The 13,718-nt window shown below is 34.0% G+C and overlaps 1 protein-coding gene across 1 annotated transcript; it reads left to right on the forward strand.

Annotated features, from left to right (window-relative positions):
- The first annotated feature begins 6,692 nt into the window (after positions 1-6,692).
- Positions 6,693-7,211, forward strand: LOC113754959 (nuclear transcription factor Y subunit C-9-like). Its single transcript, XM_027299117.1, has one exon. The coding sequence runs from the start codon at positions 6,693-6,695 to the stop codon at positions 7,209-7,211; it is 519 nt and encodes a 172-aa protein (XP_027154918.1).
- Positions 7,212-13,718: the final 6,507 nt, after the last annotated feature.

The raw sequence follows: 13,718 nt of genomic DNA on the forward strand, positions 1-13,718 counted from the left end.
AATGCAAACGAAGGGATTTGATTCTTGACCTACACCCAAATAGAGTTTTAAAACTCTTTTGGTGACAAATAGAGCTTTAAAGCTTGAATTAACTGGTTTTATGATTGGTTGGAAGGGAACGAGATGTGCTTGCCACACCGAAATTTCATCCTTTTAACATCTTAATTAAACTTCATTCATTCATTCATTCTGTATTTGAACAGAATCTTTTTAGAATCTAATGGTGGCGGTTCATCTTATTGCGATGGAAGTGCTATAAATTAAACTAATTGTTTCTTCAAGCATTTCTGGGTTGCATTGAAAGTAAGTAGTGTAAAGCGGTGAGATCATCTCTTTAATTTCTTGATGACATGACAACTAACTTATGGGAAATCTTTACATCTCTGTCACTTTCTATCTCTGATAACTCTTTCCTATACAGCTAGCAAATTCTCAGTCTAACTTACTAAGTGCGAACTGAGTTTCTTTACAAGTTCGAATCTGTATTAATTTGCAATCAGATACAAAAAAAAAAAAAAAAAAAAAAATTTCCTGTACAAAAACAATGAAAAGAGCTAGGTTAGACAAAAGTAGGATAAATACATGAATTAAAAAAATACACTTCAATGAAACCCCTTTTTAGCACGATAAATCTTAGATGAAGTTTACTTAAGCATCTTACTAGGCATAAACTCTGGCCTACTTTTTTTTATATATTTTTTCTTTTTTCTAATGGGCGTTAGGATAGGTGATAGGTGATATTCGGGTAGATGAGGGACTAAATAACCAAAATGATTGTCAAAAATTTTTCACATATATAAACCTTGATGTATTCCCAAGTCCTTTAAACAATTTGTGCTGGACAGTAATGGACGAAGAGTAAAAAGACAAAATTGTGCAGTATATGTGCAAAATTCTTGAAGAATCTTCCTTTCCAAAACTAAATCGTAGGTATAAACAATCATGCGATGGTAAATTACTTCAGAGGGTATCAAGATGAATTTCACATTGATGAAAATGAGTGTAGGGATGCTTGAATAACTAATTAGTAAAATGGGTTAAAATTGCAAAAAAAAAATGGAAACAAATAAATTAGCAATATTGTGTTTATTCATATATATTTTTCTTATGCGCACATGATGCTGTCCAAACTGTGTTGATTTTTTTTTTTTTGGTGTCTTAGCCACATCTTTCGGGCTAGATTTACCCTTTTTTTTGGACCAAATTATGTAGATCTTGTATATGATAATTATCCAACGAAAGCAGATTCATCATGAAATCAAGATTGTTTAATTTGATTTCTACGCTAGCTATGAAAACATTCGTGATTTGGGTTCGAATTGTCACACATAATTCTGTTTTGGTGAAGATATCTAGCAGTTTTCGAATTGCAAATTCATTTCCAGAGCAATTACAACTACAATCAAGCCAATTTTGTATTTGCAAGTACCTTTATTAGTGCATTATGCTAATTAAGGTTGAAATCTTGTAATATCTTTTAAGATAATTACTATCACAAGGATATGTAGATATGCCTTTGACCATAGCTCTTTGTCATATGAGAACAATCAGTGGTCCGAATGTGTTTAATTCAATGTACTCCTATAATTTATTGGATTTTTCTAACTGGTGTTTGGGGTATTCATTAGAACACCTAAATTATGCTAGATTTACTATGTGAACATATAAAATCACATTTATTATTCCCCTAGATTCGGATACTTTCCAAATTAGTTTTACTCTAGTAAAAAAAAAAAATTTAACACTTGAAACCATCTTAATGAGCCAAATCCAATTTTTAACTCTTTTATAATTGTAGTTATTGCCAAAATAAATTCATTGATTATAATTACGATTGAATTTAGATCATGACCTATAACCGTAGTAAATTAAACAAATAATATTTATATAAGCTGAACTTAAATATGAAAAACCCTAAGTAATTTACGTAAGGTGAGCTTAAATATGAAAACCAGCATTGTTCTACATTGCTTTGGAATTAAAAAAAAAAAAAAAAAAAAAAAACAGAAAACGCAGGTATTGCTTTGAACTAAGCTTTTGTTCCACACATTTTAATAACTTATTCAAAGACTCAAGCAGCTAGAAGGATTCCATGGCTTTTCAGACGTGTTTAGATGTTAACACTGAATGTGTAATAACATATATTTAAAGAGTAAATATTTCCTACACTGACAGTGTATACACTATCATCGTTAGATTCATGACATGTGTGCAAAATTTAAATTTCAAATTCAAATTTTTCATAGTTGTTATTTATCCAATGCTGATAGTGTATACACTGTCAGTGTAGAAAAGATTAATCCATATTTTTAAATCCCTTGAAAACTAGTTTGAAAGCGACACCAGCGAGTAGGTAAGGAGGGACTGGGAGAGAAAATATTTATCTTTTGATGGTGGTATAGAAAATTACAAAAATTGAAGGCCATAATTAATTGTATATGTTTAAAATACCTTAGAAAGCCATTCCACCCCCTCTTGTGATAAGAGACACCTTAGAAAGCTATTTAAGTTGTGACTGATGCAATCTCTTTATAAATAATCTCAAATTTGAAGGATGAAAACAAAGCTTATGTAGTTTCAATGAGCAAATAAAATTTTAAATGTAACTAGAAAGTGCAAGAGTGAGAACTGATAGTTTGTCGCATGCAAATAAAAAAGAAAAACTAGAAAAATAAAATTAAAAAGAAATCTTCATGGTGAATTAATATTTTAAGCATGACTGATGACATTTCCAGAAGGACCGCACGCCAATTGCCCGTGTTAATAAAAAAGAATACTAGATTAAAAAAAATCATGGTGACATTTCTATATATATATATATATATATATATGTATATATACACTCTCCTCAATATACAACAATTTTAAGGTAGAAGAGAGTGAAATAGTGCTAGTGAAGCTTTTATTATATAATGCACCAAATCTAGCTATGCGAAGGATAGTGAGGGAATCATCCCAAGGGATAAGAAGCGAAGTCAACTTAGTTACCAATTTTCTAGAAGATTACCAGCGAAGTCAACTATATATATATATATATATACATTGACAGTGTATACACTATCACCGTTTGATTCTGACATGTGTACAAAAGTTGAATTTCAAGTTCAAATTTTACATAGTTGTCATTGATCTAACGCTAACAATGTATATACTGTCAATGTAGGAAAGATTAATCATACATATATATTTATATACATTGACAGTGTATACACTATCACCGTTTGATTCTGACATGTGTACAAAAGTTGAATTTCAAGTTCAAATTTTACATAGTTGTCATTGATCTAACGCTAACAATGTATATACTGTCAATGTAGGAAAGATTAATCATATATATATATTAATGTATATGTATATATATGTACTCTCCTCAATATACAACAATTTTAATGTAGAAGAAAGCGAAATAGTGCTATTAAAGTTTTTACTATCTAATGCGCCAAATCTAGTTATTCGAAAGATAGTGAAGGAATCATCTCAAGGGATAAGAAGCGAAGTTAACTTAGTTACTAATTCACTATAAGATTACCGCTTCAAGAGAATATGGTGAAATATAATGCGCCAAATCTAGCTATTCGAAAGATAGTGAGGGAATCGTCTTAGTTACCAATTCACTAGAAGCAAAATCAACTTTGCTGCCAATTCACTAGAAGCAAAATCAATGTAGCTACCAATTCACTAGAAGATTACCACTCCAGGAGAATATAGTGAAATCTAAAACACCAAATCTAGCTTCGAAATAGTGAGGGAATCATCCCAAGAGATAAGAAGTGAAGTCAATTTAGTTACCAATTCACTAGAAGATTACCAGCAAATTCAACTATATATATACTGTACTCAATGTACAACAATTTTAAGTTAGAAGAGAGTGAAATAGTGCTAGTGAAGTTTTTACTATCTAATGCACCAAAGCTAGTTATTCGAAAGATAATGAGGGAATCATCACAAGGGAAAAAGAAGCGAAGTGAACTTAGTTACCAATTCACTAGAAGATATCCACTCCAAGAGAATGTGGTGAAATCTAATTCGCCAAGTCTAACTATTCGAAAGATAGTGAGGGAATCATCTTAGCTACCAATTCACTAAGCGAAATCAACTTTGCTACCAATTCACTGGAAGCGAAAACAACTTAGCTGCCAATTCATTAGAAGATTTCCGCTCGAAGAGAATATAGTGAAATCTAAAGCGCTAAATCTAGCTATTCGAAAGATAGTGAGGGAATCATCTTAACTGCCAATTCACTGGAAGCGAAATCAACTTTGCTACCAATTCACTAGAAGATTACCGCTCAAGGAGAATATAGTGAAATCCCAAGCGCCAAATCTAGCTATTAGAAAAATAGTGAGGGAATCATCTTAACTACCAATTCACTAGAAGCGAAATCAACTTTGCTACCAATTCACTAGAAGATTACTGCTCGAGGAGAATATAGTGAAATCTAAAACGCCAAATCTCGCTATTCAAAAGATAGTGAGGGAATCATTTCAACAGATAAGAGGCGAAGTCAATTTAGTTACCATAAATATCTCTGATCCTCAAGTGATTTTCAGACTTAACGGAAGCCCGGAAGAATTAAGAATAACTTGTTGCTCGATTTATCAGCAATATAGGACTGCTGATATGGATCTTTTTTATCATTGACTACAATATTAAGTAAATTCTTCTGCATTGTTTTTTTGGGGAAGATTTGATAGCACGTGGAGCGCACTTACTCATATTTGTCGATCTATTTTTCTGTGCCATCATACATCTGTACTATACTGCATGTGAAGTTGAAACAGCTGAATTACCAGTTAATACTTGTGTGAAAAGACTACACTTCCAAATCACTTGCTTTGATCAATGCATATTTCGATAAGAAGTACATGTATGGAATAATTATCTATGGTTGAGATTAGGTCTTTTTAATCATATTTACTTAACCTTGGCTGGAGATGAAATTTTGACATTGTTTGATTATCATTTATCTATTTAGGAAACGTGCATCTTACTTCCTCGAGATTTGAAAGTTGTTATCACAATTAGAGCTGGTGTTTAATGGACGAAAATTTAGAAGACTAACCCATTGAGATAAACTAGTTTGAGTAGTGCCATAACTATAAAGAATCCACAAAACTTAGAAAATTAAAAGCCTGGCTCTGATGCATATATTTTAAAGATCAACTCTCCACTGAATAAGATGAATTTTTACTGGTTTCATTCAATAAATAAACCAACAAACCAGTAGCTTATGCTGAACAAGTTAACTACAAAAGGTTCGGAAAACTACAGATAATTAAATATTTCATAGATCAAATATAAGATTGAGCAGAAACCGTGAGTTCAGTTGTAGTATAGCTAATGATTCTTACAACAATGATAAACTATACAAAAATCCATAAATCTAATACACCCAAAAATATTAAAACAGTCAAGAACTAAACTAGCCAATGATTGGCTCCTCTTCCAGATTAAAACTTCAGCCTAAATATGAAGATAAGACTCTTAAAGCCTCTGTGGAAATACATGTGCTTGTCTCTGCTAACATTTACATTAGGGGTATCCCAGCAGTGGAAAAAGAGCACAGCATCTAGGCATTAACCTCAGGAATGAAGTGATTTTTCAGTTGAAACCTGCTACATGTGATAAACTTCTAAAGTCTATTATTGAAGCAAAGTGTGTTCGGTAGTTAGTAATTGGTCAGGCAAAGTGTGTTCTGTAGTCTATTATTGAAGCAAAGTGTGTCAAAATTGGGAGATTATACTGGGATGGGGACATTTTTAATTGATCTCCCATCGGTTTCCCTTTTTTTTTTTTTTTTTTGAGCAATCCAATCATCTAATTTCTTGCACCAAATATTCTTGTTATATAATGGTTGTTCTTAATTTCATCAAGCTTTGATTTTCAGAAATGCAAACAAGCTTTGGTTTAAGATACGTAGAATTTTTTCATCTACCTAATACTTGTACGAATCATGGGAATTTTTCTCAGAAATGCAAACAAAGATGGTAAAAATGACATGCTGCTTGAGTTTTTCTTATTCAGTTTTTACAACAGTTTGTTAAGATTTTGCCCTTTATAGAATTCCATTTATTTATATTTATGTTGCTGAAATGAAAAAGAATCACTGGCACTGCCTGAATTTCTGTTGTGGGAGGGTTTTACTTTACAATCAATAGATGGTGCTTCTAGAAAATCAGGAATTGATTTCTTGTTTGGATTTGGAAGTTAGATAGCTGTGTAAAGATGTGCGCTAATGGCAAACGTAATATTTGGAATGTTCATGATCGTAAACAAAATCTGGCATGATTGACTAATGCATGCAATCTGAAGAAACTAGTGTTCTATGTCTTTTGCTTCTGTTCTTTCTCTCTGTTCATATCCTCTCTTAAAAATTATTAAATAAATAAATAATAAAAGAAAAACTAAGAAAGCTCCGTGATGGAAAACTTTCTTGGTGCTAATTGAGGGATTAAGATTCATTAATTTTTCCAATCCGGATTCTTTTTCTTTTTTTCCCTTTTTTCTTTTTTCCAATCCAGTTAAAATTAATTTTCTCGTCATACATTTCTCCTATGTAAACTTTGATGTTGTTGGGACTTGGGCAAGGTAACTTTCTAGGCTTTTTTTTCCAGCACTGAAAAGAACGAAACTGGTGACATCAGTTGGCAAGGAAGGAGCAGGAATGGGGATGAGATAACGAAATTTTGAAGATGCTAATGTTGGAAGTTACCCAGGACATTCTAAAAGATCCTTCCGTTGTATCAACCAAGGACAAATTCTATTTGGTTCCCCAGTTCAGTGGCATTGTTGGTGGCATGCCTCAGCTTTCATATGCCCCAAATCTATATGATGGGAATCCTGGTCAGGGATCATTGGTGACATCAGTTGGTAACCGGCCGGCCAGGCTAGTGCTCAAACAGCAGGGAGTTCAGCTTGGAGAAAAACAGCAGCAGCAATCAGAATTGGAGCAACAACTTCAGTCATTCTGGGCAAACCAGCGCCAAGAGATTGAGAGGCTTGCTGGCATCAAGAGTCATAACAGTCTTCCCTATGCAAGGATGAAGAAGATTATGAAGGCTGCTGAAGATGCAACAATGGTATCAGCTGAGGCACCAATTGTCTTTGCCAAGGCCTGTGTTTGGGAGCCTGGAATCAAGCTCAGGAAACCAAAAGAAAGACGATTCAAAAGAATGATATTGCTTGCTGCAGCAGTTGCAAGAGCACAATGAAAGATGAAGCACCCCTATCAGTGCCTAGAAATGCAGTGGAAAAGTATAGATTTTTTTATCATTCACTGCTATATTAACAAATCCTCCTGGAATTCTTTGTTGTATGTAATTGAACGTGGAGCGCACGCAATTTTCTTGGGAATATATATGTACATATTTATCAATCTATATTTTTATGCCATAATGCATTATATTAGTGCATGCATGTGAAAGTTGAAACATTTTAACTACTGCATCTTTGACCCAGTTCATCCTATCGGTTCAACTATAACTGTGGAATCGGAATTGGAATCGGAATGCTTTTTGGTGGAAACTGTTCAGTGCTTATCAACAAATGTTGGAATAAAGAATTCAACCATTTTGGAGGCTAACCTCAAGAAAAATTTATGCAGACTTTTTTTTTTTTTGGCCAATAGTGCTAATTCACTGTCTAAAAATATGACATCATGAACTTCTTTCTGACATTGTTTGCACATATTTTATTACCTTTCTTTAGGATAATGGCTGTATATTTCTGAAAAGTAAAAGAATCTCCTACTTTTGAGTTTTTGAATATGCAATGACAAAATTCAAAAGCACAAAATCATTCTCTATTTATGCAATGCATACATGCATTGCACGTGTTCTCTTCCTTTTTATAAAACCAACAATAATTTTCTTAGAATGAATAATTAGAAGAAATTATTTCATTATGTATTATTCGTTATGAAATCCTCAATTTGTTCCAAGAACTTAGTGCTAACATTGTATATAAAAAATTATTCATGCAGACATGTTTGTTCAATTTAAAAACTTCCTAAACTTTGGAGATCTCAAGGATTTCACCTCTTGGTAACTTAGGCAAAAAAATGCATGCCCTACGCATTGCTTCTCCACTCGATTTACCATTTAAACAAAAGAGTTTGTAGCCTTTTTGATGTCTATACAAAACTTATTACAAATAATGAGGAATAAAGGTGGATGTTAAATTCTTTTCTGAAATCGAGAAGTTGAGAAAAAATGGTTTCTTGTCTCACCATCTCATGCTTTTATTGAGCATGGGACCGCAGTACAGATAATATGTAGATGATGGTAATGTTCTGAATTAAACAAAAAAAAGGGATAATTCTGTCAATGCATTTCGATTATCACAAAGGCAAACAAATAAAGCTACACTAAAAACATGAAATAAAAGGAATACAAACAACAGTAAGATAACTAGCAATACTTCTGAAATATTGACAGAATGCATAAGAAAAAAATTGTTCTCATTTTCAAGTCCGCACCTTGCACGTAGCCCCTTCCTTTATGAGAATGCGAATATCTTACTTTTGAAGTCTAGGATCTGCATTGACAGAATTCGCAGCAACAATTCTGATAAGTATTTCTTAAGATTAATACGGAGAAGAAAAGATTAATTTGTTTATGTATTATTCTGTATAAAATTCTCAATCTGATAGTATTAACATGATATATTAAATTATTTGAATTAGTCCTAGACTTCCTAGTAGAAATTCTTTTAAAAAAAAATTGGATTGCATTTATATTATTTTTGAGCTCTATATATTTTTAATGTATTTTTAGTTTAGTATATTTAGAATAATATAACGGATATCCATTGGATGTCCAAATCCATAAAAGGCCTGGGTTTGGATTTACTTTTTCAAACGTAAGGGTTTGGGTCTGAATTTAAATCTAATTAAATTTAATGGTTTGGGTCCGAATCAAAATGATACAACTCAAACCCTATAAATTAACATGCCTAGTCTTACTCATTGCTTGTCCTTTTGAAAAAATTTAGACGAAATCATTTGTAGCCTTCCTTCTATACTTGGCATTTATACAAAATGAAATAAAGCTGGATGTTATCATCGTTCTGAATATCTTTTCTTTTACATCTCACAAATCTGTTAAATATATCAATTTTTCATTTTCTTTATTTTTAGTACACACCAAATATAAATGATAGTAAATGATGGTGTGGGGAGGAGCGGGAGAGTAAAAAATTTAAGAAGGATAATAACTAAAAAATGCTGGAAAAATAAAAGAAGAGAAGAGAAGGAAAAAAAACATGGACGAAGCAAAGAGGGAAATTGAGAACCAATTTATCTCATTTCCATATTAATGTGGCCAATATTATAGTATGAAGCAAAAACAATTAATTGTCTCATTTGCTAAGATATTGAAGTCGGAGTATAACAGCACAGTGGCCAACAAATCTTAGAGTACATGAAGCAAATTATTAAAGGAAGCAAGGAAGTTTTTTTGAATCTTGAAAAAAAAAGAAGCAAAAACTCACACACTTCAAGAAAGGTATTGTTAATTGTGCTGATCGTAGCTACAAAAACTGATCGATTCCCAAGTCATCCAGCCAAAATCATCAACATGTCACATACAATCCTGCCTAGAAATTTTACTTTTATCTTTCCTCATTTACATGCCCTAAAAATTTTCTTGTCCCTCAGAAATGTCACTCGAAAAAATTGACGATTTAGCCACAAACAGTGAGACAAAAATAGCACATTTTAGCCATAAGCATCTTCTTGAGCTCGTAGGCGTAGAAGGGTAGAGTTGACATATTCATGCATTTTCATTTTTATTTCTTCCTGTCCAGTGCTGTTTATTGTTTAAAAGAAATCATGCATACTTTCCAGTGTTTCGAAAATGGAATGATGATCCATGAATGGTCTCACTTATTTACAATGTTTAACATAAATTTGATGTTCTTATTACAGCACCAATAATACAGGGAAGAACAAGCCACTTGAAGATCATTATGAGAAGCCAGCAGCATGGTGGGCAGATGTGTCTGAAGATTTCAGGTCCTTCCTTTAAATTTCATCATTAAATATGGCAAAAACGAGTGCTCGCACGATTCACGAGACAAAAGAAAAGGGCATTATTAATGATTAAATTTCACGAAATAGCCTAGTTACAACCAAACTTTTAATAGTTCAGTAGCCAAAACTAGACGTTTCCAAAAGTTTAATGACTATGAGGATAATTTGCTTCCGCTCCCTATTACACTTTGCTGAGTGCCGCTTCTTTCTGCACTAGAGTTGTGCCAACTTACCAACAGAATTGAAGCACCAGAGTCATTCAGAGCACCAACTTCACCCGGAAAACTGGAAAATCAGTTCGACTACTTTTATTGTGATCTTTGTCATGAACTGCAACGCGTTTTTGTTTGAATGTAAGTCCTGTTAAGTTTCACATTAATCTTCTCTGTGCAGTCCTAGCTACCGCGTTTCATTATTCATCAAAGCCATAATCAACACTTTTAAGAAAAAGGAAAGGAAAAAGATAGTACTACTAAATTGTGTGATGCATGTGGGGAAGACAGATATGGCCTCAGGTGCAGCTGTATTGACTGTTCGTATTTCTCTCTGCATTACCACTGTGCCATCTCAACCCCTGTAGTCATGCACAGATGCGAAATACATTGCCTTACCTTGACGTATCCCCTTTTCAGAGACCATCCAAATGAGTTTTACTGCGAGATTTGTGAAGAAGAACTGCATCCCAAGCATTGGCTCTATCACTGCAACGAATGCGATCAATCTTTTCATCTTTCTTGCATCCCTGGACTCGGTGAGGATCTTTTTATCAAGTTCGGAAAGACACTTGAAGTCGGCGATCACCAACACCTTCTCACATCAGTCAGGAAGAGCCGATGCAAGTCCTCCCTTACAAATGTGCTTGTGATGTACCCCCTAATCCATTTAGCCGTGATCGTGTCGGAAACGTCGTGGTTCTTGTCATCCGACTTTGGCAGACTTGACTCCGACGAGTCATAACAGGAACGGAGCTTGCCGATCCGATACCTTTTTAGTTACATGACGTGTGTGGGAGCTTTCTTTTGGGATTTTCTTCTCTTTTTTCTTTTTTCTTTTTTGTTAAAATGGTGAGTTTTCCTTGTGTTTTGAAGATAAAATCAAGTTTTTTTTTAAAATTTTATAATTACCAGAAGAGTCCCGACTAAACTTCTGCTGTAGCACCGGAAGAGCCATTTCCTCTACTACTCTGAAGAAGACGAGTCCTCTCTGTTTTATGAGCATCGAATTTACACCATTAGGCCAAGATTTCACTCTATTTACTAAGAATGCTATATTATTTTATTTTAGTCGTGTTACGATTCTTATGAAGACAGCAAATTATTCTTTTTTTTAAAATAAAATTCACTTAAGAAATAAGTTTTTGAAATCACTTTAGGGACTTAAAATAAGTTTTAGAGAAACCATTTTTACTGATTAGATACAAAAAAAAATGAAAAAAAAAACTACTCTTTAATTAATACAAAAAAAATCGAATAGGGGCAAAAAAAATAAAATGTTGACATATCCAACTTGGTAAACAAATATATTTAACTTATTTCTCTCATTCACTGAATTGTTTATAGGATTTTCTATATTTTTAATAATTTTTGGATCGATGAAAAAAATACGTATCTCCAATTTTACTCTGATACATTGCACGTTCAATCGATGTGAAACAACTACTGATTCTGCGACGACTAACCATGGTCATACTATGAAGCAGGGATCGTGGCATGCTAATTTCACAAACAACAGATATTTGAACAATGGTTCATTTTATCCGGGGCAAATTATCTAATTGGCCCTTTAACTCTTTGTCCAGGTAAAATTAAGCCCCTCATCTATTTTTTGATGACTTTAAGCCCTTGAACCTGTAAAAGTGGGAAATCGTGGCCCTTTTATCCAGTTTCTCCGGTTTTGCAACCGGAGGACCAATTCACACGAATGCAAGTCTGCTTCTTCAAAGGGCATTTTTGTCTGCATATTTTAAACAAAAATGGCACAACTCCTCCACATTCCTTCCATTTTCCTAACCCAACCCAACTGCTAGTCGAAACTTCACAGCAACAACCTTACCCATTTTCATCTTCTCTTGAGGATCTTTGCGGAGGGAGAAGAGCAAGAGAGTTAATTCCTACTTGTCGGGTTTGGGTATCATCGACATTGAAGCAACAATGGAGGGGTGGCAAATCAGGCCGAAAAATGAATACTTTGATCCTGTCCTCGCTTATGGTATGTATATTCGTTCGAAAACCTTTAAATGTGAAATAGGTAGCATATTTAGTGGTCAGATGGGTGAAGAGAGTAAAATTTTGGTGGTGGGGGTTACTGAAAGTGGCGTGCCAGTGGTCCTAGATGTGGGGGTATGGTGGTGGGCACCTAAGTTTGTTGTTTAGTTGTTCAAAAAGTGTAGGAATTTACGAATAATTAGCATTTCATTAAAAGTTGGAACTTTTTTATTGTTTAACTTCGATTTAAGCATTACATTAGGGTTACTTTTTTAAAAAGCATGTGAAAAAGAAATTGAAATTTTAATTAATTATATTTGAATTTGAATAGTATATTTATCTGCATTTGTTGTAGCCCAACTTGTATTGAAACAATATATTCATATTGATATGCAGATCCAGAATGTAAAATATTTAGCATAAGATTACACCATGGGGGAAGAATAAATTGGGGAAATTATGTCAGTTATGAGAATGGAGAAGTGGCCTACATAGATATGTGTGATGCTGAACGTATGTCAATCCATGAGTTGAATAAAATGGTTGGAAAAGTTGGTCATCGTAATGCAACCATTTTATACTATTACCTTGAACCAGTTGCAGACATGAGGACTGGTTTGAGAGAATTGTCTACTGATACCCATGTTAGGACATTCTGTGACTGGGCATATAAATTCAAGGTGATGGAAGTGTATTGCCATCATCTGACAGACCCAGAAATTGAAGAACTGAAAAATGTTGTAATAATAGAGTCACCAGACAAGGGGAAAAAGAAAACTGGAGTTGTCATAGAGGAAGTAGATGAGGAAGAATGCATAACTAGATATGTAGGTACTGAGAAGAGTAGTAGAAGGGATTGTATGGTTGGGAATGTAGGGGGTGAAAAAAGAGCAAAAAACAGTCAAAAGGATAGTAATGTTAGGGCAGTAGAAGGTGTAGATACGGTTGAAAAGGTAGGGGGTGAAAAAACAGCAAAAAGCACTCATGCAGCTAGTAATGTTGGGACAGAAGAGGGTGAACATGAAGCTGACTATGGTGGTGGTGAACACGAAGGTGAACATGAAGCAGAGGGTGAACATGAAGCTGACTATGGTGGTGAACAGCAAGGTGAACATGAAGCAGAGGGTGAAAACATAGATGATGAATCTGAATCCCAAGTAGAGGAAGAAAATGATAGATTTAGTGGTGCCAATGACTATGGTGGTGAAGAGATTATGCTGCACATTTTGAATTCGAATGCTGATGGCTGTGGTGAAACTTCACAGCAACAGCAGAGAGATGAAACAACTGACCAGACGCAATGTTCAGAACAGGAGAATGTTTGTGGAAGGCAAACAGAAACTGACCTGGAAAAACAACAGCAAGGTGCGAGAATGAAACAAGTTAGGAGAAAGAGAACCAGATCAGCAGAACAAACTAGCCAGGGACCAGAGGATATAGATTCACTCCAACAAGATTACATCCCTGATCACCTGAGCAGTGAC

Source organism: Coffea eugenioides, unplaced genomic scaffold, assembly GCF_003713205.1.
Source record: "Coffea eugenioides isolate CCC68of unplaced genomic scaffold, Ceug_1.0 ScVebR1_1154;HRSCAF=1961, whole genome shotgun sequence".
Classification (NCBI taxonomy): domain Eukaryota; kingdom Viridiplantae; phylum Streptophyta; class Magnoliopsida; order Gentianales; family Rubiaceae; genus Coffea; species Coffea eugenioides.

What these genes read in the sequence shown, in the direction of transcription:
- LOC113754959 (XM_027299117.1), top strand. Translation starts at nt 6,693, where the DNA reads ATGCTAATGTTGGAAGTTACCCAGGACATTCTAAAAGATCCTTCCGTT.